At 47.3% G+C, this 22,405-nt stretch overlaps 1 protein-coding gene across 5 annotated transcripts in view; it reads left to right on the top strand.

Moving 5' to 3' along the window:
• Positions 1 to 22,405, top strand: part of DTNB (dystrobrevin beta) — a 242,437-nt gene that overhangs the window by 48,135 nt on the left and 171,897 nt on the right. For 4 of the 5 annotated variants that reach the window (XM_055121023.1, XM_055121021.1, XM_055121020.1 and 1 more), the window contains 2 exons: positions 1,947 to 2,027; positions 8,890 to 9,103. In XM_055121023.1, the coding sequence (XP_054976998.1) occupies positions 8,913 to 9,103 (191 nt within the window). In that variant the 5' untranslated portion in view covers positions 1,947 to 2,027; positions 8,890 to 8,912. Of the gene's footprint in view, positions 1 to 1,946; positions 2,028 to 8,889; positions 9,104 to 22,405 lie in introns of those variants that run through there. The other variant, XM_055121024.1, reaches the window with a different exon arrangement.

Below are 22,405 nucleotides of genomic sequence, written 5' to 3'. Positions count from 1 at the left end.
TGGTCCCTCCCGGAAAGGGGGTTATGCTCCCTCAGTTCCCTCACTCGGTGGCCCCACTCCTTGAGGTACTCAAGGGTCCACGCTGGGAGATGTTTGGTTCAGTATGACATCTTGAATCCCTCTTTCTTTAAAAATTTTTAAAATAAATAATTTTTTATTTCTTGGTGAGGGATTTGGGGGGAGTTGGTGCCTCACCTGGCTATGCTCAGGGCCCCCTTCTGGCTCTGTGCTCATGGATCACTCCTAGTGGGACTCAGGGGACCCTGTGTGGTGCCTTGAGCCCAGTGAGGGTTGCCATGTGCAGGGCAAGTGCCTTCGCCCTGGTACTTCTCTCCAGCCTCTTGAGTCTCTAATTCTTTTTTTTTTTTCTTTTTGGGTTACACCTGGCGATGCACAGGGGTTACTCCTGGCTCATGCACTCAGGAATTACTCCTGGCGGTGCTCGGGGGATCATATTTTGTTATTCTCAATAACATATCAGATGCTGAGAATCGAACCTGGGTTGGCCTTGTGTAAGGCAAACGCCCTACCCGCTGTGCTATCGATCCAGCCCCGAGTCTCTCATTCTTTATAGAGAGAATTGTGTGGGTGCGAAGCCATCAGCAATGGAGACTCATTTCCCACACCCCCAGCCTGATTGTCCCTTCCATGGACACAAGAACAACCACCTCTGAGTTGAGGATCTGTATGTTGGTTGATTTTAGTTCTTCAGTTTTTGAGTCCAAGAATCTTTTTCAACTCTTACATTAGTCCTAATGGTCTATGATTTGGGCGATTTCTTTGACTTTGTTTTTTCAAAGTCTTTTAGGGGTCACGGCAGACCTGCAGGAAGGTGCAGAGAGGTCCCATACCCTGACCACTCTCACACGACCTGCTTTCCCCACTGAGACTGACCATCACTTAACCCTGGCACCATAAGCACCCTACAGTAGGTTTCACGCCTATGCTTTCTATGGGACTGTACTTTTCTTTGAAAAGAAAGACAGCTTGACATTTTTTGTTGTTGTTGTTTGCTTATTTTTGGGCTATACACAGCAGTAGCAGTGTTCAGGGATCAATCCTGGCAGGGCTGGGGGCGACCATATGGGGTACTAGGGATTGAACTCTGGTCAGCTGCATGCAAGGCAAGTGCCCTACCCATGTACTATCACTCCAGCCCCAGCTCGACTTTTACTTGCAATCTTTGTACCTTTTATTTTAATTTTTTTTTTGCATTTTTAAAATCACACTCGGCAATGCTCAAGGGATACTCCTGGCTCTGCACTCACAAATTACTCCTGGCAGTACTCAGGGACCATCTGGGTATCCCCTTTTCTTGATTTACTGTACTAGGTAGGACTTCCTCTATGTTGAAGAACAAGAAGAGGGGCTAGTCATGTATTCATTATTTTTTATTTTAATGGATGTGGATGCAAGTTTTCATTGTTAAAACAAGGTACGTTGCGGTTGGTAGAGCTATTCTAGTTTGTCCAGAGATAATGCTATTATTTTGTTATTCTCAAGACGGTGTATCGAGTGCCAGAGAGCTAGTGAAGGGAATCAGGCGCTTGACTTGCACTTGGTCAACCCTGGTTTGCTCCCCCACGTCACATACGAGTAGCCCCTGAGCACTGTTGGTGTGGCTCAAAAACCACACACAAAAAAATAGAGATAGCACAGGGGTAAGTGCTGGTGTGAGGTAAGGTTGAAGTGAGACTAAGAAACCATCTTGCATTTTTGGACAAGTATTCCACCAAAATATTGCTTTTTTCTTTTTTTGGGGGGGGTCACACCCAGCGATGCTCAGGGGTTACTCCTGCCTCTGCACTCGGGAATTACTCCTGGCGTGGCTTGGGGGACCGTATGGGATGCTGGAGATTGAACCTGGGTTGGTGCAGTGGATGCTCATACTCGCAGAGACTGAGCTGCCCTTCCACTGAACGCTTTTGTCTTCACCCTTTTCTCAGGTGCTCAGAATTTTGACGTCATCCGACTATCAACTTACAGAACAGCTTGCAAACTGCGATTTGTACAGAAACGATGCAACCGTAAGTCTGCCTGTGCCTCTCTGGCAACTGGCTAGTGCAACCGTAATATAAGGGACCTTAATGTCTTGTTATCCTATTGTAGTGTTGTATTTATTAGGATCCAAGCTTTAGAATGATGAGAACTTGCTGTTTTCTGGAGTGTTGAATGATCGCCAAAGTCAGTAAGATGAGTTTGGGGATGGCTTAGTGTTGATGTTCTTAAATAGGGAAGTTGCTTTTCCCTTGGCACTTTTTTCTGGGTGGGAGGAGGGCCCTTAAGTGGTGCTCAGAAGGCCTGGTTTCCCCTACCCCCAGTTCTCCATCAGGTAGGAGATGTGAGAATCTTACAGTACTTGGTGGCTCCAGGGCGATCCCCACTGATCCTGGGACCACTGGTGCATGACTGAACTTGGGGTGAGTGTGCAAATGGCGTGTGCCTTAAGTTGGGCACCATGGCCCTGACCCAAGCTTCAGGTTTTGATTTTTTTTGGGGGGGTCACACCTAGCGATGCTCAGGGGTTACTCCTGCTCTATGCTCAGGAATCACTACTGGTGGTGCTCGGGGGACCACATGGGATGCTGGGAATCAAACCCGGGTCGGCTGTGTACAAGGCAAGCGCCCTACCCACTGTACTATCGCTCCGGCCCCCCAAGCTTCAGTTTTTGTCCTGGTTTTGCCTTGTATTAGAAACATGATCTTCGGCAGGTGGTTTACATTTAGGTTTACATCTGAGTACTTCTACATAAAATCTCATTCTCCTAACTTGAATTTTTCTCCCGAGATTTACCTCCCATCTTTGACTAATTCCTGTTCCTTTTCTGGTCTCCTTACTCATTGTTCTACAGATTATATGTTCGATCCATCAATGACTTAAGAAACCCTTGTGGTGGGCTGTAGCCAAAATTCATGGCATGTATTGGAGAAAAAAAAAACAGGAATAAGGAAAAAAAATAGCATTTATAGTTTACGTAGTCAAGTTCTGCATCTCTGCGAAGCTTTTGTTTTTCTGTAACTAGAGCCCTGTGTGTATGTCTGTGTATCTGACTGTAGGTTTGGGTCAGAGTTTGAACATCACTGCTGGAGTGACCCCAATTTTCACAAACCTTGCCATGATATTCTTGGGAAGCAGAAGTCTATGTGGAGTGTGGAGAGTCTTGTTTTTTTTTTTTTTTTTTTGCGGGGGGCGGGGGTGTTGTTTGATATTTCGCTTTGAGGCTGCACCTGGCCGTACTTGGGGGTGATTCTGGCTCTGGGCTTGGGTGTCACTCCTGGTGGGCTTGAGGGACCATATGGCATACTGGGGACTGAGCCTGGTCCTCTGTGGGTAAGGCAAGTGTCCTACCCCTCTACCCCCTGCCCAGTGTCCTCCCCCTCCCAAGTGCAAAGAGTCTGAACCAGGCTCATGGCATTAGTAGTATTAGTGCCAATAGTAATAGAATTTAGACGTTTTATTTGGCTACGTTTGGTTCTTCAGTCACCAGAAATGTCTTTTTCTGGGCATTGTGGCAGAAGCAGGAGTGGGGTTTTATTTTATTTTATTTATTTTATTTTTTTTTTTTTGCTTTTTGGGTCACACCTGGCGATGCACAGGGGTTACTCCTGGCTCTACACTCAGGAATTACCCCTGGCCATGCTCAGGGGACCATATGGGATGCTGGGATTTGAACCTGGGTCGGCCTCGTGCAAGGCAAACGCCCTACCCGCTGTGCTATCTCTCCAGCCCCAGGAGTGGGGTTTTAAATTTCCATGTGTATGTTGCATTTTCCCAATGGTGCCTTTAAGAAAAAAAACCCTCTTTTTCCTTTGCTGCTGAAAACTCTTCCTCCTTTTGAGTAGGGAAACGTATAAAAATGTTCATTGTCACATCAATATTTAAAAATATGCTGCTCACTTGTCCGTCAACCCATGTTCTCCCTTGAACGTTATCTTGCTTGCTTGCCTCTCTGTTTCTTTGCTTACTTCTGGAGAAGCCTTCGTTCTCTCTTGAACACATTTCCCCTCTTTCCCTCTCACCTTTTTTTTTTTTTTCCTCTTTGGGTCACACCCAGCGATGCTCAGGGCATACTCCTGGCTCTATACTTAGGAATTACTCCTGGCAGTTCTTAGGGGACCATATGGGATGCCGGGGATTGAACTCAGGTTGGCTGAGTTTGCAAGGCAAATACCCTCCCCGCTGTACCATCGCTCTGGCCCTCACATCTTTCTAAGCAAATTTCATTCAATAGAAATTACTTTGCTTCACAAAAACCCAAAACAAACCAAAGCCCAAAGCCAAAAAGCAAAACCATGCTGCTTTTGGACTCCAAGTCTTCCTGACTGTAGCATAGTTCCTGGTTTCTGTCAGAACAGATCTCTCTCCTTTGTTCTGTTGTTGTGTTTTAATCCCCCCCCCCACTAATTCCTAAAAGGAAAGGGAAGAGAGGGCAGCCAAGCTCCAAATTACGGGAAGGGTCTCTAAAGAAGCATTCCCTCTTCTGGTTTTCTTTCAGATTGGAATAGTCTTAGCCTTCAACATTTTATTTTCACACACATTTTAGAATCTCTCAATTTCTACTGAAACGAAATAGTAAAATTCATTCTTTTTTTTTTCTTTTTGGGTCACACCCGGCAATGCACAGGGGTTACTCCTGGCTCTGCACTCAGGAATTACCCCTGGCACTGCTCAGGGGACCATATGGGATGCTGGGAATCGAACCAGGGTTGGCTGCATACAAGGCAAATGCCCTACCCGCTGCGCTATCACTCCAGCCCCAAAATTCATTCTTTTTTTGCTATTAAGCCCTGCTGTTTTTTGGAGGGCTTTGAAAATGTAGTTCAAGTTAGGGAGAATTTATATAATGAGATCTCCTATGAACATTGCTCTATGATTTAGTTTATGGAAATTATGACAACATGGGTATGATCCCTGGCACCACATGGTCCCCTGCGCACCACTGGGAAGTGACCTTTAGCACAGAGCCAGGAGGAGTCCCTGTGCACTGCTGGGGTGGCACCAACCAAGATCCACACACAAAGTTCCATCCCCTTAGCAGTTGCCTTTCCCCATTCCCTGCTGCCAGAGTCCCTGGCACCCATGTCGTCTGCTTGTACTCCAGGTGCTCTTGTCCTGGGCGTTTCCTATAAACAGACTCACTTCGTGGTCTTTCCTGTCTGCTGTGTTTCACTTAGTTTAATGTTATCAAGATTATTCCACGTTGTTGCCTCTTATCAGTAGGTCATTTCTTTTTCTTGGCTAAATAATACTCTGTTGCATGGCTCTACCCCATTCTGTCAATCCATTCATTGGTGGTGGGCACTGGGGAGTTTCCGCCTTTCTGGCTGTTCTGAGCGCTGTATCCGTGTTAATGTGAATATCCGTTTTCAGTTCTCCCAGAGTGAAATTACTGGGATATGTGTGACTCAACTTCTTGAGCAATTGCTAAGCTGCTTTCTGAAGGAGCTACATAGTTACACATTTGGGGTGTAAAACGGTTCCAGTTTTCCTCCTCCTTACAAAAGCCTGTCATATTTTCCATTAAAAAACCATCAGCCATCTTGGATGGTGTGAAGCGGTTTCTTCGTTTGGTTTTCATTTCCGTTGCCCTCGTGACTAATGATGTTGAGCATCTTTCTAAATGCTTGTTGGCTCTTTGGGTATCATTGTTGGCGAATTGTCTGTTGAAGTCCTTCTCCCATTTCTATTTTTGTTGTGGGGTAGGCCTCATCTGAGGGGTGTCGGGTTGGGGTCTGCCAGGGCCAGGCCTCACATCGTCTGGCATCTCCCTGGGCTTCTTTCTTCTCATTATTACTTGTTAGAGGCTTTGCATATTCTGAATACCCAGTGCTTACTAAGTATATGCTTCTTCTTCTCCTAACTTGTTTGAGTTGACTTTTCATTGTCTTAATAGCACAGCGGGTAGGGCGTTTGCCTTGCACGAGACCGACCGGGTTTGATTCATCCACCCCGCTCAAAGAGCCCGGCAAGCTACCGAGAGTATCCCGCCCGCACGGCAGAGCCTGGCAAGCTACCCGTGGCATATTCGATATGCAAAACACAGTAACAACAAGTCTCACAATGGAGACGTTACTGGTGCCCGCTCGAGCAAATCAATGAGCAACAGGATGACAGTGCTACAGTAAACAGGGTCTTTCAGATTGTTTGAATGAGACTACAACATCTGCCCCCCCCCACACACTTTTTAAAAAAATTTATGGCTTTTGTGTTTTGTTCCTGATCAGGGAGGAAGAACTTTTAGTTCCCCCAGTCCCGGCTGATGTCAGCTGTGGATCTGTTGTAGGTGTCCCCTGTGAGCATAGAGCTGTTTCTGTCTGCTCCTACAGAACTGTGTTTTTCACCATGAATGAAGGAGGTACTGGGACGTTCCAAACGCTTTTTATTTTCTTAGATAATCATGTGGTTTTCCAAACCTGTATTTTTTCTTGTTATAAATATAATAGCTTATAGTTAGAAGTTGTCTTTTATTTTCATACCTTTTTTTTACCCTTGTAATTTAGACACGTTTCTTATAAATAGCATGTAATTGTTACTGTTACTGTTTTTGGCATATCGAATACGCCATGGGTAGCTTGCCAGGCTCTGCTGTGCGGGTGGGATACTCTGGTAGCTTGCCGGGCTATCCGAGAGGGACAGAGGAATCGAACTCAGGTTGGCTGCACGCAAGGCAAACGCCCTACCCGCTGTGTTATCGCTCCAGTCCAACAAGTCTCACAATGGAGACGTTACTGGTGCCCGCTCGAGCAAAAATCGATGAACAACGGGACAGCAGTGCTACAGTGCTACAGCATGTAATTGAACTTAAAATAAGTTGAAAAATGTCCATCACTGTGTGTTAGTCGGTAGAATAATGTGTATTTTATTGCAACTCCACCTCTTTTTGGATCCATATCTCTTTTCTTACTTGGTGGGATTTGTCCCTCTTGTTTTGCTGTTCTACCCCTTAGATTTATCCACAATTTCAGTTTTTCTATCCACTTAGAAAAACTTGCTTAGATTTTATTTTAGAATGCCTCTTGACCTGTTTTTTCCTCCCACTCTATTTAAACTCAGTGGTTTACAAAGTTGTTCATGATGATTTGTTCAGGCTTTCACTATTCCAACCCCATCCCACCACCTTCCTCCCCCACTGTCTCCATTTCCCTAAACACCTCCTCAGCCTGACACCCGCCCCCACTCCGTGCCAGGCTCACAGTTATTTATTTTCTGTTGCTTGTTGTTACCAATACATGGCTAATGGGATGGTGCCCTGTTTTCCAGGAAGGCTTTCCTCTTGTGCAGTTCCAAGTGGCTGTTCCTTCCTTCCCACAGGGGGCTGTGATTTCTCCATCTTCTCTTGTTTCTGGAAGGCAGGTCTGCTGACGTGCTTTCTTTCTTTTTCTTTTTTTTTTTTTGCTTTTTGGGTCACACCGGAAATGCACAGGGGTCACTCCTGGTTCTGCACTCAGGAATTACTCCTGCCAGTGCTCAGGGGACCATATGGGATGCTGGGAATCGAACCTGGGTTGTCTGCGTGCAAGGCAAATGCCCTACCTGCTGTGCTTTTTTTTTTTTTTTTTTGCTTTTCGGGTCACATCCAGCGATGCTCAGGGGTTACTCCTGGCTTTGCACTCAGGAATTACTCCTGGCGGTGCTTGGGGGACCATATGGGATGCTGGGGATCGAACCCGGGTCGGCCGCGTGCAAGGCAAACGCCCTACCTGCTGTGCTATCGCTCCGGCCCCAAGATGCTTTTTTTCATCCAGGGTTTGTAGTTATTTCCAAGGGGAGGGTAGACCTGGCTGCTTAGCCTGCCTTATTATTAGAGATAAAAAACTAAAGAAAAAAATTTTTTTTTTCTTTGGGCTTTGGGTCACACCTAGAGGTACTGGGGGTCCATATGCTGTGCCAGGGGGACCCTGTGCAGTGCTGGGGATAGAGCAGGACTGGCTGCATGCAAGGGCCTTAATTCCTATACCAGCTCTTGAGCTCTTAAAAAAAGTTTCTGTTTTTTTTTTTTTTTTTCTGTTTGGTTGGTTGGTTTGGGGCCACAGCCAGCGACACTCAGGGGCTACTCCCGGCTCGACACACAGGAATTACTCTTGGTAGCCCTTAGGGGACTCTATGGGATGCTGGGGATCGAACTGGCAGATACTCTACCTGCTGTACTGTCACTCCGCCCCCCACAACAGTTTTTTGATTTTAAGTAATGGAGTAAGAAGGCAAGGTACAAATTAATTTTTATCTTTGATTGTTCAAACCTATCAGTGTTTTATTAAATGTAGTCACTTTCTCTTTAGTGGGTCTCGATTGTGAGTTGTAACATGTTGTGAGGCTAACATAAGGTGATGAAAGACCCTGAGAAATTACAAAGATATGGAGAGATTTTTTTTATTCTTGACCACCCCTGGTCGTGCTGGGGGAAAGGGTTGATTCAGTGGTGCGAAGGGACTGTGGGCAAGAAGTTCGTCTGAGTAGTTCTGAGTGTTTTTCTCAAATTACCTCATAAGGGGCTACAGTGATCACGCCCTGAGGCTGGAGTAACCGATGCCTCTTGGTGTCTGCAGCCCGGACTTGCCCCGAACCTCCTTCCTGCCTGCCGGGACTGGCTTCCTCTCCGTTCTGACCAGGAACAGCCTTCTTATGGGCTGGAAACTGTCTGTCTCTCCTCTCTCCCTCCCTCCCTCCCTCCCTCCCTCTTTTGGTGAATTACTCCTGGCAGGATTTGGGGGACTGTGTGGGATGCTGGGGGTGGAACCCGGTGCCCTGCCCTCTGTACTGTCGCTCCAGCTCCCCGATACTCTTTAAGTCTAACAGCTTGTCAGTAAATTGAAGCGTCCAGTGTGGGGAAGGCAGGTAGTGCCCTGGTTTAAGTTGCTGGCTGACCATTGGTTTCCTTGCCATTTCAGTCCATCTTGTAGATATCTGGAACATGATCGAAGCCTTCCGAGACAACGGCCTTAATACACTGGACCACACCATTGAGATCAGCGTGTCCCGCCTCGAAACCGTCATCTCGTCCGTCTACTACCAGCTGAACAAGCGGCTGCCCTCAACGCACCAGATCAGCGTGGAGCAGTCCATCAGCCTCCTGCTCAACTTCATGATTGCCGCGTACGACAGGCCAGTACCTCCACGCTGCCTGCGCTTCAGTAGCCGTGGTCCTCCCTCCTCCTCCGGGATGCTCTGCTCAGAGCTACCCGCTTGGAATTGAGCGCAGGGGGGAAGGATTCAGCGTAGGTCTCTCTTGAAGACGGGCTCGGTGCCATGGACTCGCCATGCTGGAACCTGTCACATGGGAAACTCTGTCATTCTGTGGGGCGCACGGTCTGATAAGTGACAGGTCCCTCAGCAGGGCTGGCCTCCACCCAGGGAAACGCACTGCTCTGACTTTGGTCATGAAGTGCTTTCCGAAACTTCGGCTTTTAAGCCTAACTTTTCGTTGCTCTCTAAACCTTTACTCTCTACATGGCGAATGCCCCAGCACAGTAGTAGCCTGTTGTCTTTTTATATTTGAGATCCTGTCTTCATTTTTTTCCCTTATGCAGTGGAAATAGACCTTACCATAGAATAAGATGCTTTAAATGTATTATAAATTAAATCAGAAATAACTTTGGGCAAGAGAACAAGTTCAGCAGGCCACACAGATGCTGTGCATGCAGGAGACCTGAGTTGATTTCTGACACCACATGGCACTGCCAGCCATGTCTCCCCACCCCTAAAAACACACACCAGGGAGTTGGGCGTAGCCCTGGAGCACCGCCAGGAGTAGCTGCCAAACTCAGAACAACAGTAAACTATAAAATAAGATGCTATAAATGATGGAACTGCAGAGGCTACAGTTATAAGAGCCAAGAGTGCACATTCTGATCCTTTTCTGTACCATTTGATTTGGATGGGCCGATTCTTTCTGCTTGGTGGCGCTCTCTCTCTCTCTCTCTCTCTCTCTCTCTCTCTCTCTCTCTCTCTCTCTCTCTGTCTCACTCCTTCTCCCCCCTTCCCCCCTCACTTTCTCTTCCTCTCCCCTACTAACCCCCCTTCGAGTTCATATGTGTAAAACGGCATTGGTTAGACTTTACAATAGTGATGATTTTATGAATTTTGGCAAAACTGTGCAAATGCTGAAGAAAAGTCATAGTACAGGGACTCCCCAGAGGCACATTTTTATTAGATTACTAGCAGATGAGTTATTTTGTCCACTTAGTAGAAGATCCTTTCAAGAAGTTTGAATTTTCACACTTGATCTTGGCCAAAAGGCCAAGAATCAATGAGATACTTGAATTTTTTAAAAAGCAGAGACTTCTGAGGCCGTTATAGATTGGTGCTTGTTTGCACGTGCAAAATAGTTGAGAACCACTGATTGTGGCTAGCGAACCTAAAAGTTTAATTTTACGATGTTCAAGGAATAGCTTTTTTTGTTTTGGGCCACACCCAGTGGTGCTCAGGGTTTACTCCTGGCCCGTGCTTTGGAATCACTCCTGGTGGGGCTTGGGGAACCAGATTGGATGCTGGTGACTGAACCTGGATCCGCTGTGTGCAAGGCTAACGCCCCACCTGCTATTCTGTCACTCTGGCCCCAGGAACAGCCTTTCTGATTCGTGAACAGCAGTGAAAATACTTGTGTATGATGAGTAACCAGCTCACAGACTCACTGGGCCAGTTAGCTCGGAGCTGGCAGCTCAGGTTAACTGAAAGAGGGTCCCAGGGTTGTCATCATGGAGGGCCTCCTGCACACAGATGACATAGTCTGTCCCTGAGCCACACCAGCTCCTCAGGAAACGCCTGTGGGCGGGGCTGGGGCTGAGGGTGGTGGACCATGTGCCTCGCGTGTTTGAGGCGCTGGCTTCCATCGTGCCACTGTGTGGGTTCCGGGCGCCACTGGGTGTGGCCCTGGTAGCCCCCCAGCATACTTGGGGTGACCTGGCGCACAAACACAACAATTAATTTAAAAAAAATTTTTTTAGACCAGAAATAAAACCTGTGTTTGTTTGTTTGCTTGTTTGGGGGAGTAGGGGACTCCCTCTAGCACAGCTGGAGAACTGGGGGCCACCCCTAGTGATCATGATTTTAAAATCAGGCCTTTTTCGTGCTTGAGTAATTCAAATACCGCTTCCTTCATGGTCCGGTTTATTACCGAGGCTGTCTCCTTGATGTGTAGACTATCCAGCTCTTTATTTACTTTCTGGTTTCAGGGCCACATCCGGCTGGCTCTGAGCACAGGGATCCCTCCTGGTGGGCTCGGGGTCTCATGTGGGGTGCCAGGGATTAAACTGAGCTTGAATGTGTGCAAGGCAGGCGCCCTGCCCGCTGCATATCGTTTCAGCCCCATCCAGTTTTTTTATTTTATCTGAACTTCCCAGATAAAATTATGTATTGCATAATTCCTCAAAGTTAAAATCAGGACGTGACCATGTTTGAATTGTCCTCAAGTTCCTTCTGAGGACTTGCAGCGGCTTGCAGTGCTGGGCAGCCACATGCCACCTTCCCGGACGCTCCTCCAAGTTCACGGGGAGGAATTTTGGCTGGGTTGTTTTTGATTCTTTTTTTTTCCCCCTCTGTGTTTTTGTCTGTTTGGGCCTACCCAGCCGTGCTCAGGTCTTACCCCTGGCTCTGTGCTCAGGGATCACTCCTGGCAGGACATGGGGGAGACCGTTTGCTGTGCCAGGGATTGAATCTGGGTTGAGCTTGTGCAAGGCAAGCGTCCTGCCCGCTGTACTAGCTCGCTGGCTCAGAATTAATTCCTACGAATACTGGGTCCTTTCAGTCATTCACACGGGACGGAAATGAACTACAGAGACTAATATTTTAAGCGTCTGTGAGGTGGGCCGATGTGAGTGCCAGGAGGAGAACCTGCAGCTCTCTGCTGCCTTGGTTCCAGTCCGCGTGGCCAGTACACAGCCCAGGTGCCTGTCAGCTCCTGCTGAAGGCACCCAGGTGAGGCTGTTTGGAAACGTGCAGTCAGAACCTCCGTGTTCAGAGCACGATGGACGGGAGCTTACCTCTTTGGCTGTGCCATTTCCTGCTTGATTGCTTATGAGTTCAGGTCCCAGTCTGTTTCGCCTCGGCACCAGTTCCCTACCTCCCGCGGGGAGCTGTGGAAAGCTGCTCGCACGGGCTGTCGGGGCCCAGGATGAGAGCCCCCCACTAGGGTCTCTGGCTTTACCTCTTCCCAGCCGCTGTGGCTCTGTCCTGCTCTGTCAACTCTGTCCTGTGCGACACCAGAGAGGCTTGCTAGCAGCGCCGAAGGGCCCTTACTCCAGTCTCGGAGGAGAGGGACCCCACTCCCAAGAATGTGCAGCGGGCGTGTGGACTGTGGGGGCACAGCCAGGGTCTCTGCGGGGAGGGTGCTGCCTTTTCTCCTGCGGGGCCTGTCGCTTCTGGGTCCTTCTCCTGTGAAATGACCCCACTTGGTCACACCTGATGGTGCTCAGGGGTTTTTCCTGGCTCTACACTCAGGCATTACTCCTGGTGGGGCTCGAGAAACCACGTGGGATGCTGGGGATTGAACCCGGGGTGCCTATGTGCAAGGCAAATGCCCTCCCGTGCTGGACTGGCCATACCCTTCACCTAGATCCTTACACTTAAGCCTTGTTCCTACTCTCCTCCACACTGTACCATTGCTCCGGCCCCACTGGCCGGGAAGCTTTTTGCTGCCCACCATAGGATCATGTTTAGCTCGTGCCAGATTTCATCATATCTCCTTTAGGAAATTTTCAGACTGATAGAGAATGAACTGTAGGGGCTTTGGATTGTTTATTTATTAATTTTAAGGGTTTTTTGTTTGTTTGTTTTGCTTTTTGGGTCACACTGGCCATGCATAGGGGTCACTCCTGGTTCTGCACTCAGGAATTACCCCTGACGGTGCTCAGGGGACCATATGGGATGCTGGGAATCAAACCCAGGTCGGCCGAGTGCAAGACAAGTGCCCTACCCACTGTACTATCACTCCAGCCCCAATTTTAAGGATTTTGGCATCGTCCCCAGGGATACTCAGGGCTTACTCCTCGCTCTGCACTCAGGAATCACTCCTGGAGAGCTCTGGGGACCATATGGGATGCCAGGGATCAAATCAGGGTCTCATGCAAGGCAAACACACTATTCACTATATTATTGCTTTGGTTCCCTGAAATGCTTTCCATTTTTTTAAATTATTTTGTTTTTTGGGATCACGTCTGCTGGTGCTCAAGGCTGACTTTGCACTCAGGATCACTCCCAAGGGGCTTGGGGCACCGTGTGCGGTCCTAGGGATAGAGCTTGGTCAGCCACGTGCAAGGCCAGCACTGTACCTGCTGCGCCATCGCTCCGGCCCTGGAATGTTTCTAGAAGGATTAAATGCAGAAGGAGAGAAGCAGCTCAGCTGCTGGTGGAGCGCCGGCCCTGACGGAGGCCGGTGCAGGCTGTGTAGGGGACAGACATGGGAGGGGACCCACCAAACAGCACCACTGAATTGCAGTGGAAGTGCTGGTGCTGCAGGGATGCAGGGATTCAGGGGGCAACAGTGAGTACCCTTAAAGACCGCCCTCTCCTCTCCATTCCTGGCTCACCGGCGGCACTTCTGTTCTCCCGTGGGAAGCCGTATTCTCGTTTAGGTCCATAAGCGTCAGTGTCAAGCGGCTGCTCACGGCAAACTCCAGTCAGGCTACTCGAGGCTCTGCTGTATTCCCGTCAGACACGCTCCTTTCTCCCTCCCCGAGCCCCGGCTGTGTCCCAGCTGCCTGGCTCAGCCTCTGCTGAGTCTGCCGTGCTCTCAGGTTTGGCCTTGTCCGCAGCTCTCTTGGGTCACTGCCAGTCCCGTTTTTATCTGTCATTACGGGTAGTGCTTGTAGCCTTGTGTCAGCTCTGAAGTCCGTGGTGCTCTGAACTGTTTCACACAAAGCAGAGAGGTCTTTGAGGGCCGAGAGCCGCCGTCTACCTCTTCGGACCCTCAGTCAGCACCACCCCGGGTTCCCCACGCACGCCTGGAAGGTTGCAGTGAAAAGCAGCAGGCTTCGGGTTTGACAGAATTAATATTCGAAGTTGATTTTACGTGATTACGCTATTTGACATTTGCCAAATAGATGCTTGATTTGCAGTTGATTATTGTATAATGCATTCACTCTGAAGTTCCATAAATTAAGATTAATTGGAAAAGTAGGAGTTTAGGGAAAATCTAAGAGAAATAAGTGCTCTTATTAGTTTTTGCGCCATGTGATAATTGGACTGGTAATAATGTTTCTGAAGTAGAAGGCTGTTTTCATGTGGGAGGTACTAATTTACTGTTGGCAGCATCCATAATTGTTTGCTGAGGATGTAGCAACAGCTTATTTGTTTTTGTTTTTGGGCCACAGCTGGCGGTGTTAGGGCTGACTCCTGGCTCTGTGCTCAGGGGTCCCTCCCGGCGGACTTGGGGGACCCTACAGGGTGCCCGGAATTGAACCTGGGTCAGCTGCTTGCAAGGCGAATGCCCTGCTGGCTGGACCATGGCCCCAGACCCCTGCAGCTTGTTCTCTTGAGTAACAAATGCCTGTCCTCTTGTTTCCAAAAATATTTATCTGCATAACAAGCTCTTATTAGCAGAAGCTGTGAAATCATCCACATGAGGGTAATTTAATTAGCAAGAAGCCACAGAATTTGAGCCTTTACCAAACTGAGTCCGTTTTCGTCTGAAAGATTTCAGTGAGGAGGATGGCGGCTTGTCACGGCTGCTGCATGTTGGAGCGACAGCGCTGACTCAGGGTGACTCACGTCCACCCCGGGGTGGATAATAAGGTCTCCTGAGCGTCGCTGCTGTCAGACTGGCAAATGGCAGGTTTATGGGAGTGAATCACGCCCCCGTATCTGAGACAGAGGGTTGGTCCTCCTCCTCCCAGTGAGCAGGGGCGGGTGTCCCTGCGGAGAGGCTGTTCAGGAGGGGGAACAGGCTTCCCCTCCTCCTGCCCCCACCCCCAGACACATCCCTTCATTTGCTTCGTTGTCTTTCTGTGGGGGAGGAGTTACGGCCGGTTGTGTTGTAGCAAACATGTTCACTCCCTCATCAACTCAGTTGCTCCCATTAGCCAGATTTTGTTTTCTTTTTGGGTCACACCTGGCGATGCTCAGGGGTCACTCCTGGCTCTGCACTCAGGAATTACTCCTGGCGGTGCTTGGGGGGGTTCTGGGACTTGAACCCAGGTCGGCCGCATGCAAGGCAAACGCCCTACCCGCTGTGCTATCGCTCCAGCCCCTAACCAGATTTTGAGTCCCCTTTTTATTTTGTGATGAAAACCGGGTAAGATAATTTTTCCAGATTTTAATGGGAAAGAACTGATTCTGGCATGAACATGGACTTTGTATTGGCAACACAGAGGTTGGTGAGGCCCCATGTCCTTCGCCCGGGACGGCTGGCTCAAGCCTCCTTAATCCACAGGGAATCACACAACTGAATGTGGGGATTGGGGAAATCCAAAAAAATATTTGTTTTAGGGCCTGGGAGATAGTTCAGTGGGATGGAGAACATGCTTTATGTGCGGGGAACCTGGGTTTGATCCTGGTACTTTGTGGTCCCTCAAGCACCCCTGGGAGTTATCCCCGAGCACAGGGCTGGGAGTGGCCCCTGAGCACTGTTGGGTTTCCAAACCAAAAGTTCTTCTTGATATACTTCCAGTAAATGCTTGATTTGTTTATATACCAGGGATCACATCAAAATTTCCCAGGTGAGAAGGAGTCATAAATGGGAAAAGATTAGGAAGCCTGGGACTGGCGTGTATAGATTACATCAGATGCGCAGAAGGAAGAGTTAAGAGTGAGTCTCTCAGGGAAGGAGCCACAGGGCCGTGGGGAAGGTGCTTGATTTGCAGGCAGTCCACCTGGGTTGCACTCCGGCCCCACAGACGGTCCCTTGAGCCCCGCCAGGCGTGACCCTCGAGTGTCAAGCCGTGAGTAAGTAAGCCTGGAGCACAGCTGGCTGTGCCCAAGGAAACAAAACAACAGTTTTTTTCTCAAAGAAGAGATGCGGATTTCAGGCTGCTGGTGCCCTTCTTGTTATTGCCCCTGATGGTAGCCCCAGAACGCAGGGCTCCCGAGCCACTGAGAAGTGACACTTTCCCTTTGTTTTGTTAGGGGCCGGCCGTGGGAAATTGTATTAGACCGAATGCAGACTCAGGGATTTCCATGCCAAGGGAAGCTTTCAGAGCGAAGCAGCAAATGCTAATGTTCGGCCTACAGAGCAAGCAATCTGGGAGAAAAAAACGAATTTTTAAGAGGTTTTTATTAAAGCACCATGATTTACAAAGTTAGGCAAGTTGAGTTTTCGACATACAGTATTGAAGCACTGACCCCACTACCAGTGGCAACCAACTGCCCTTCACCAGTGATCCCGGCTTCCAGCGTTACCTTCCCCGCCTGACCTCTCTCTTTTTTTTTTTTTTTTTGCTTTTTGGGTCACACCTGGCGATGCACAGGGGTTACTCCTGGCTCTGCACACAGGAACTACTCCTGGCGGTGCTCGGGGACCATATGGGATGCTGGGATTTGAACCCGGGTCGGCTGCTGCAAGGCAAACGCCCTACCCGCTGTGCTATCGCTCCAGCCCCCCGGCCTGACCTCTTGACAGGCACCTTTTAAGTTTGGTTGTTAGTTTGGGTCTCATGACTTCAGCGTCGTTAACTCTGTGGTCTGGATATTTAGCTCTGCCATTCCGTACCACCACCGATGTACCTGAATCCTCTCAGCCCCTGGCCCCCCACCCCCCACTCCCCCACCCCTGTGCTTCTCAAATTTTCTTTTCGGTCTCCCTCTGTTTTCTTTCCTTCTTCCTGTACTCTGGGCAGTGGTGATCTAGGCATCCCCTCTTTAACCCATTTTATTCCCTCATCCAATTATTCTAAATACCACATGTAAGTGGTGTCGTCCTGTGTTTAGCCTTCTTTTGGCTTCATTTAACATGATGTCTTCTAGTTCCTCAGTTCCATCCGTGCTGCCTCAAATTGCATGATTTCATCATTACTTATAGTTGCAGGGTAGTCCATTGTGTATATATAACACAGCTTCATGATCTACTTATCATGACAGTGGACATCTAGGCTGATTCCACATCTTAGTTATTGTATTGAGTGCTGCAATGAATACTGGTGTGCATACAACTTTTTGAATGGATGTTTTTCAGTCCTGGGAATAGAAACCCAAAAGTGGAATTGCTGGGTCGTATGACAGTTCAGTTATGAGTTTACTGAGAATCCTCCACGCTGTTTTCCCTGAGGGTTGGACCAGACAGTATTCCCATAAGTAGTGGATGAAGGTTCCTTTTTTCACCAATTCCCCACTAGCACAGATTGTTCCCAGTATTTTTGATACGTGCCATTCTCACTGGTGTAAGATAATATCTCGTTGTCGTCTTGATTTGTATTTCCCTAATAATAAGTGAGTGAAGATGAACTTTTTTTATGTGCCTGTTAGCCATCTTTTGGTCTTCCCTCAGAGAAATGTCTGTTCATTTCCTCTCCCCATTTTTAATTTTTTTTTTTAGATTTTCTCTTGTTGTTGTTGATCTTTGTGAGTACTTTATATGTCCTGGATACTTTATCTGATGTATTGAATGCAAATATTTGTCCTGCTCAGATAGCTGTCTTTCAGTTTTAGCTCATGTTTCTTTTGCCATACAGAAACTCTTTTATTTGATGTAGTCCGATTTGTTTAATTTTGATTCTGTTGCCTTTGCCAGTGGCATTATATCATTGAAGATTCTTTTGAGGTCTAGGTCTTGGAGTGTTCTGCCTGTGTTTTCTTCAGTGTGCTTCATAGATTCCAGTTTGACATCATGGTCTTTATCCCCTCTGGGTTGACTTTTGTGTAAGGTGTGAGATACGGATCTAGCTTTACTTTCTTATACATGTTTAACAGTTCTCCCAACATCATTTGTTGAAGGGGCTGTCTTTATTCCATTTCATGCACTCAGTTTCTTTGTCAAAAATTAGCTAATCGTAAATATGGGAGTTTGCCTTTGGATATTCTAATCTGACTCATGGTTCAGAGAATCTGTCTTTATTCCAGTACTATGCTGTTTTGATCATGATGGCTTTATAGAATAGCTTCAAGTTAGGTAATGAGGTAAGATTCTTCTGAGTTTCTTTTGTTCAGCATAGTTTTGGCTATTCAGAGTCTTTTATGATTCCACACAAACTTTATAAGAATGTCATCTGAGGGGCTGGAGCTATAGTACAGCAGGTAGGGCATTTGCCTTGCATGCGGCCAACCCAGTGTCAATCCCTAGCGTCCCATGTGGCCCCCCAAGCACCACCAGGAGTAATTCTTGAGTGCAGAGCCAGGAGTAACCCCTGAGCATCACCAGGTGTGACCCAAAAAGAAAAAAAAATGTCATCTGAGAAAGAGTAAAAGGGAATGTGCCTGCCGCAGAGGCGGGGGGTGGGGTGGGAACGAGGGGGATAATGGGAACATTGGTGGTGAAGAATGGGCACTGGTGGAGGGATGGGTACTTGATCATTGTATGACTGATGTAATCATGAAAGTTTGTAAGTCTGTAACTGTACTTAACGATGATTAATTTTAAAAAAAGAAAAAGAAATTGCAGGATAAAAAAAGAATGTCATCTGAATTTGGATAGGGATTGCATTAGGTCAGGTAGGGCAGTTGTTTTATGACAATATTGATTCTTCAAATCCACGAGCATAGCATGTTTATCCATTTCCTAATATCTTCTTCAATTTCTTTCTTAAATGTTTTAAAATTTTTATGATATAGACCTCTCACCTCTTTTGTTAAGTTGATTCCTAGGCACTTGATGTTTTTGGACACTATTTAAAGTGGGATAGACTTTTTGCTCTCTTTCTCCTTTGATTCAAATTGTTTGTCTATAGAGATGGAACTGGTTTTTGTATATTGACTTTGTAGGTGGCCACCTGGCTATATTGGTTTGTTGTTCTAGGAGTTTTTTTAGTGGACTCTTGAGGGTCTTAAATGTATATGTCATGGCATCTGGAAATACAGATTATTTTACTTTCTCTTTTCCAATTTGGATCACTTTGACTTCCTTTTCTTGCCTGATTGCTGTTGCTAGGACTTTTAATAATGTTGAACAAGTGTTCAGTAGTGGACATTTCGGGGCTGGAGCAGTAGCACAGCGGGAAGGGTGTTTGCCTTGCACGCGGACGACCCGGGTTCGATTCCCAGCATCCCATATGGTCCCCTGAGCATTGCCAGGAGTAATTCCTGAGTGCATGAGCCAGGAATAACCCCTGTGCATCGCCAGGTATGACCCAAAGAGAAAAAAAAATAAAAAGAAAATAGTGGACATCCCCTCCTTATGCCTGATCTCAGCGGGAATGCTTTCAGTTTTTCATCTTTAAGAATAATATTGAAAAGTAGAGAGAAAGTATGGGGGAAATTGCCTGCCATGGAGGAAGTAGGAGGGTAGGAAGGGGGTGTTTACAGGGAAGATTGGTGGTGGTGAATGTGCACTGATGGAGGGATCAGTGTTTGATCATTGTGTGATGGTAACTCAAACATGAAAGCTTGTAACTGTATCTCATGATGATCCAATTTTTTAAAAAAAGAATAATATTGTCTATGGGCTTTTTTTTTCCTTTTTGGGTCACACCCAGCGATGCACAAGGGTTATATCCTGGTTCTACACTCAGGAATTACTCCTGGCGGTGCTCAGGGGACCATATGGGATGCTGGGATTCGAACCTGGGTCAGCCGCATGCAAGGCAAACACCCTACCCACTGTGCTATTGCTCCAGCCCCTGTCTATGGCCGTTTTATAGATAGCTGTTACTATCTTGAGTTTTGTTCCTTCCACCCCTCTTTTGTTGAGGGTTTCTGTTGTGAATGAATCTTGGATTTTGTCAAAAGCTTTCTGTGCATAAGTTGATATGATTATATGATTTTTGTCTTTTACTGATGTGGTGTATTCTGTTAATTGATTTGTGTGTATTGACCATCCTTGCATCCTTGGGATGAATCCCACTTGATCACAGTGTATGAATTTTTCAATATGCTGTTGAATTAGCTTGCTAAGATTTTGTTGAGGATTTTCTCATTGATATTCATCAATAATATTGGTCTGAAATTTTTTTGGGTAGTATTTCTGTCAGTTTTGGGTATTAGTGTAAAATTAGCTTTATAGAAGGTGTTAGGAAGAATTCCTGTTTCTTTAAAATGTTGGAAGAGGATTAAGGATTAATGGCAGTAAGTCTTCTAAAGGGTTTTTTTTTTTTTAATGCAGGACTGCTGCTATTTATTCAGCCATTGATTAAGCTGATTGAATTGGTTCTAAAGGATTTTTTTTTAAAAAAAACTTTATTTAGGGGCTGGAGAGATAGTACAGTGGGTAGGGAATTTACCTTGCATGTGATGGACTCCGGTTCAATCCATAGCACCCCATCACCCCTTATGGTTCCCCAAGCACCTCCAAGAGTGATCCCTGAGTGCAGAACCAGGAGTAAGTTCTGAGCATCGCTGGGTATGACCCAAAAACTTAAAAAAATAATCGTTTATTTTATGTGATTTACAAAGTTGTTCGTAATATAGTTGTTTTGGGTATTCAGTGTTTCAGCTTCAGTCCCACCAGCAGTGTGACCTTCCTCCACCATGTCCCCCTTGCTGCTCCCCTTGGTTGGTACAAAATAATTTTTTTCTTTTTTTGCTTCCTCCTGAGTCTAGCCAGAGGTTTGTCTCTTGCTGATTCTTTGGAAGAGCCAACTCCGAGTCACTGGGTCTTTGTGTTGCTTTCTTGATTTCAATACTGTTAATTTTTGCTCTGGTTTTTATTATTTTCTTTCTTCTACGAGTTTTTGTGTTCATTTGTTGTTGGTTCTCCAGACACTGAAGGTGTGCATTTAAGTTGTTGATTTTTTTTCTTTAGAAGGAACTAATGTTTTAAAAGAAAAATGATTTGAGGAGGAGTTTGAGATCATTCCCTTGGTTGTTGTTTTTGGACTGTTCCCAGTAGTGCTCAGGACTTACTTCTCACTCTATGCCCAAGGAGCACTCCTAGTACGGGATGCTGGGGATTGAACCTGGGTCAGCCACGGGCAAGGCAAGCGCCGTACCTGCTGTACTATCTCTTCAGACCCTCCATTAATTTTATTTATTTATTTATTTATTTATTTATTTATTTATTTATTGCTTTTTGGGTCACACCCAGCGATGCTCAGGGGTTACTCCTGGCTTTGCACTCAGGAATTACTCCTGGCAGTGCTTGGGGGACCATATGGGATGCCGGGGATCGAACCTGGGTCGGCTGCGTGCAAGGCAAACGCCCTACCCTCTGTGCTATCGCTCCAGCCCCTCCATTAATTTTATTAAATTATTTCTTCATGCCAGTTTATACTTAGATTTTGCATATCTTTAATACTTGCAAGTGTCTTTAAATATCCCATCTGTTAGTTTGCTCATATGAATATTTCCTTTTTTGAGGGGCGAGTAACACTTCTAGTGGTTGAAACTGTGAACGTCCAGCTGTAAGTGAGGGTCAGCTTTGTCCGTGGGAAAGGTGAGTTTGTCATAGACCTGAGCCCATCCCTTGGGCGCGGGGGCATGGCTGCCCGCTCACCGGATATTACCCATCAGGACTCGCCAAGCGTCATCTGCCAGATTCCTGTCTGCAACTTGATGCCCCCATAGGTTGGCTATGATTCTTCATCCCAGACAGCCCCCCTTCTTTCACAGCCCCTCCATCCAGTGCATTCCCGTGGCCAAGCCCATGGCCAATTCCTCACTGGACTCAGCCCCCTGGAGGGGTGGGCAGGCAGAGGGCGGGAGGAGCCCTGGTTCGCTGGGCAGGAGGTAGGTGATGTGTGGAGATGCCACAGGACTTTGCTGCCCAGGAAAGCGCGGTTGGAAAGTTGGAATGAGAGATGACTGCTTAAGTGACCGCACGTCCTTGGTTGCTCTGTCACTGTGTTAATTGTTTGTAGACGGCTCTGAGACTGGCCGCTGAGCGAGTCATGCCCCCAGTGAGTGGGGAAGAATACGGGCTTGTGTGCTGGCTCGTTCGGTTGCGTTTTGTCGGTGGGTCTGTGCTTGAGAGCCGACTGGCCGTGTCTGGGGCAGTTCTTGGCAGCCGAGTGAGGTAAGGGACGGTGCTTTTTTCTTTCTTTCTTTCTTTCTTTCTTTCTTTTTTTTTTTTTTTTGCTTTTTGAGTCACGCCTAGCAATGCTCAGGGGTTACTCCTGGCTTTGCACTCAGGAATTACTCCTGGCGGTGCTTGGGGGACCATATGGGATGCCGGGGATCGAACCCAGGTCGGCTGCGTGCAAGGCAAATGCCCTACCCGCTGTGCTATCGCTCCGGCCCCAAGGGACGGTGCTTTTTCTTTGCCTTTTGTTGCTCTGGTGACTGGGGGTTGCTCTTGCTGCGGACCACAAATGGTGGGGCAGCTGGGGTTGCACTTGGCATCGAGGGCTCTGCCGGGATCGAACTCCTGACCTCAAGCCTGTGAGGCAGGTG

The sequence above is a fragment of the Sorex araneus genome, chromosome X (assembly GCF_027595985.1).
Source record: "Sorex araneus isolate mSorAra2 chromosome X, mSorAra2.pri, whole genome shotgun sequence".
NCBI lineage: Eukaryota > Metazoa > Chordata > Mammalia > Eulipotyphla > Soricidae > Sorex > Sorex araneus.
Note: the sequence above shows the minus strand (reverse complement) of the source record. Positions and strands in the feature narration are given on the sequence as shown.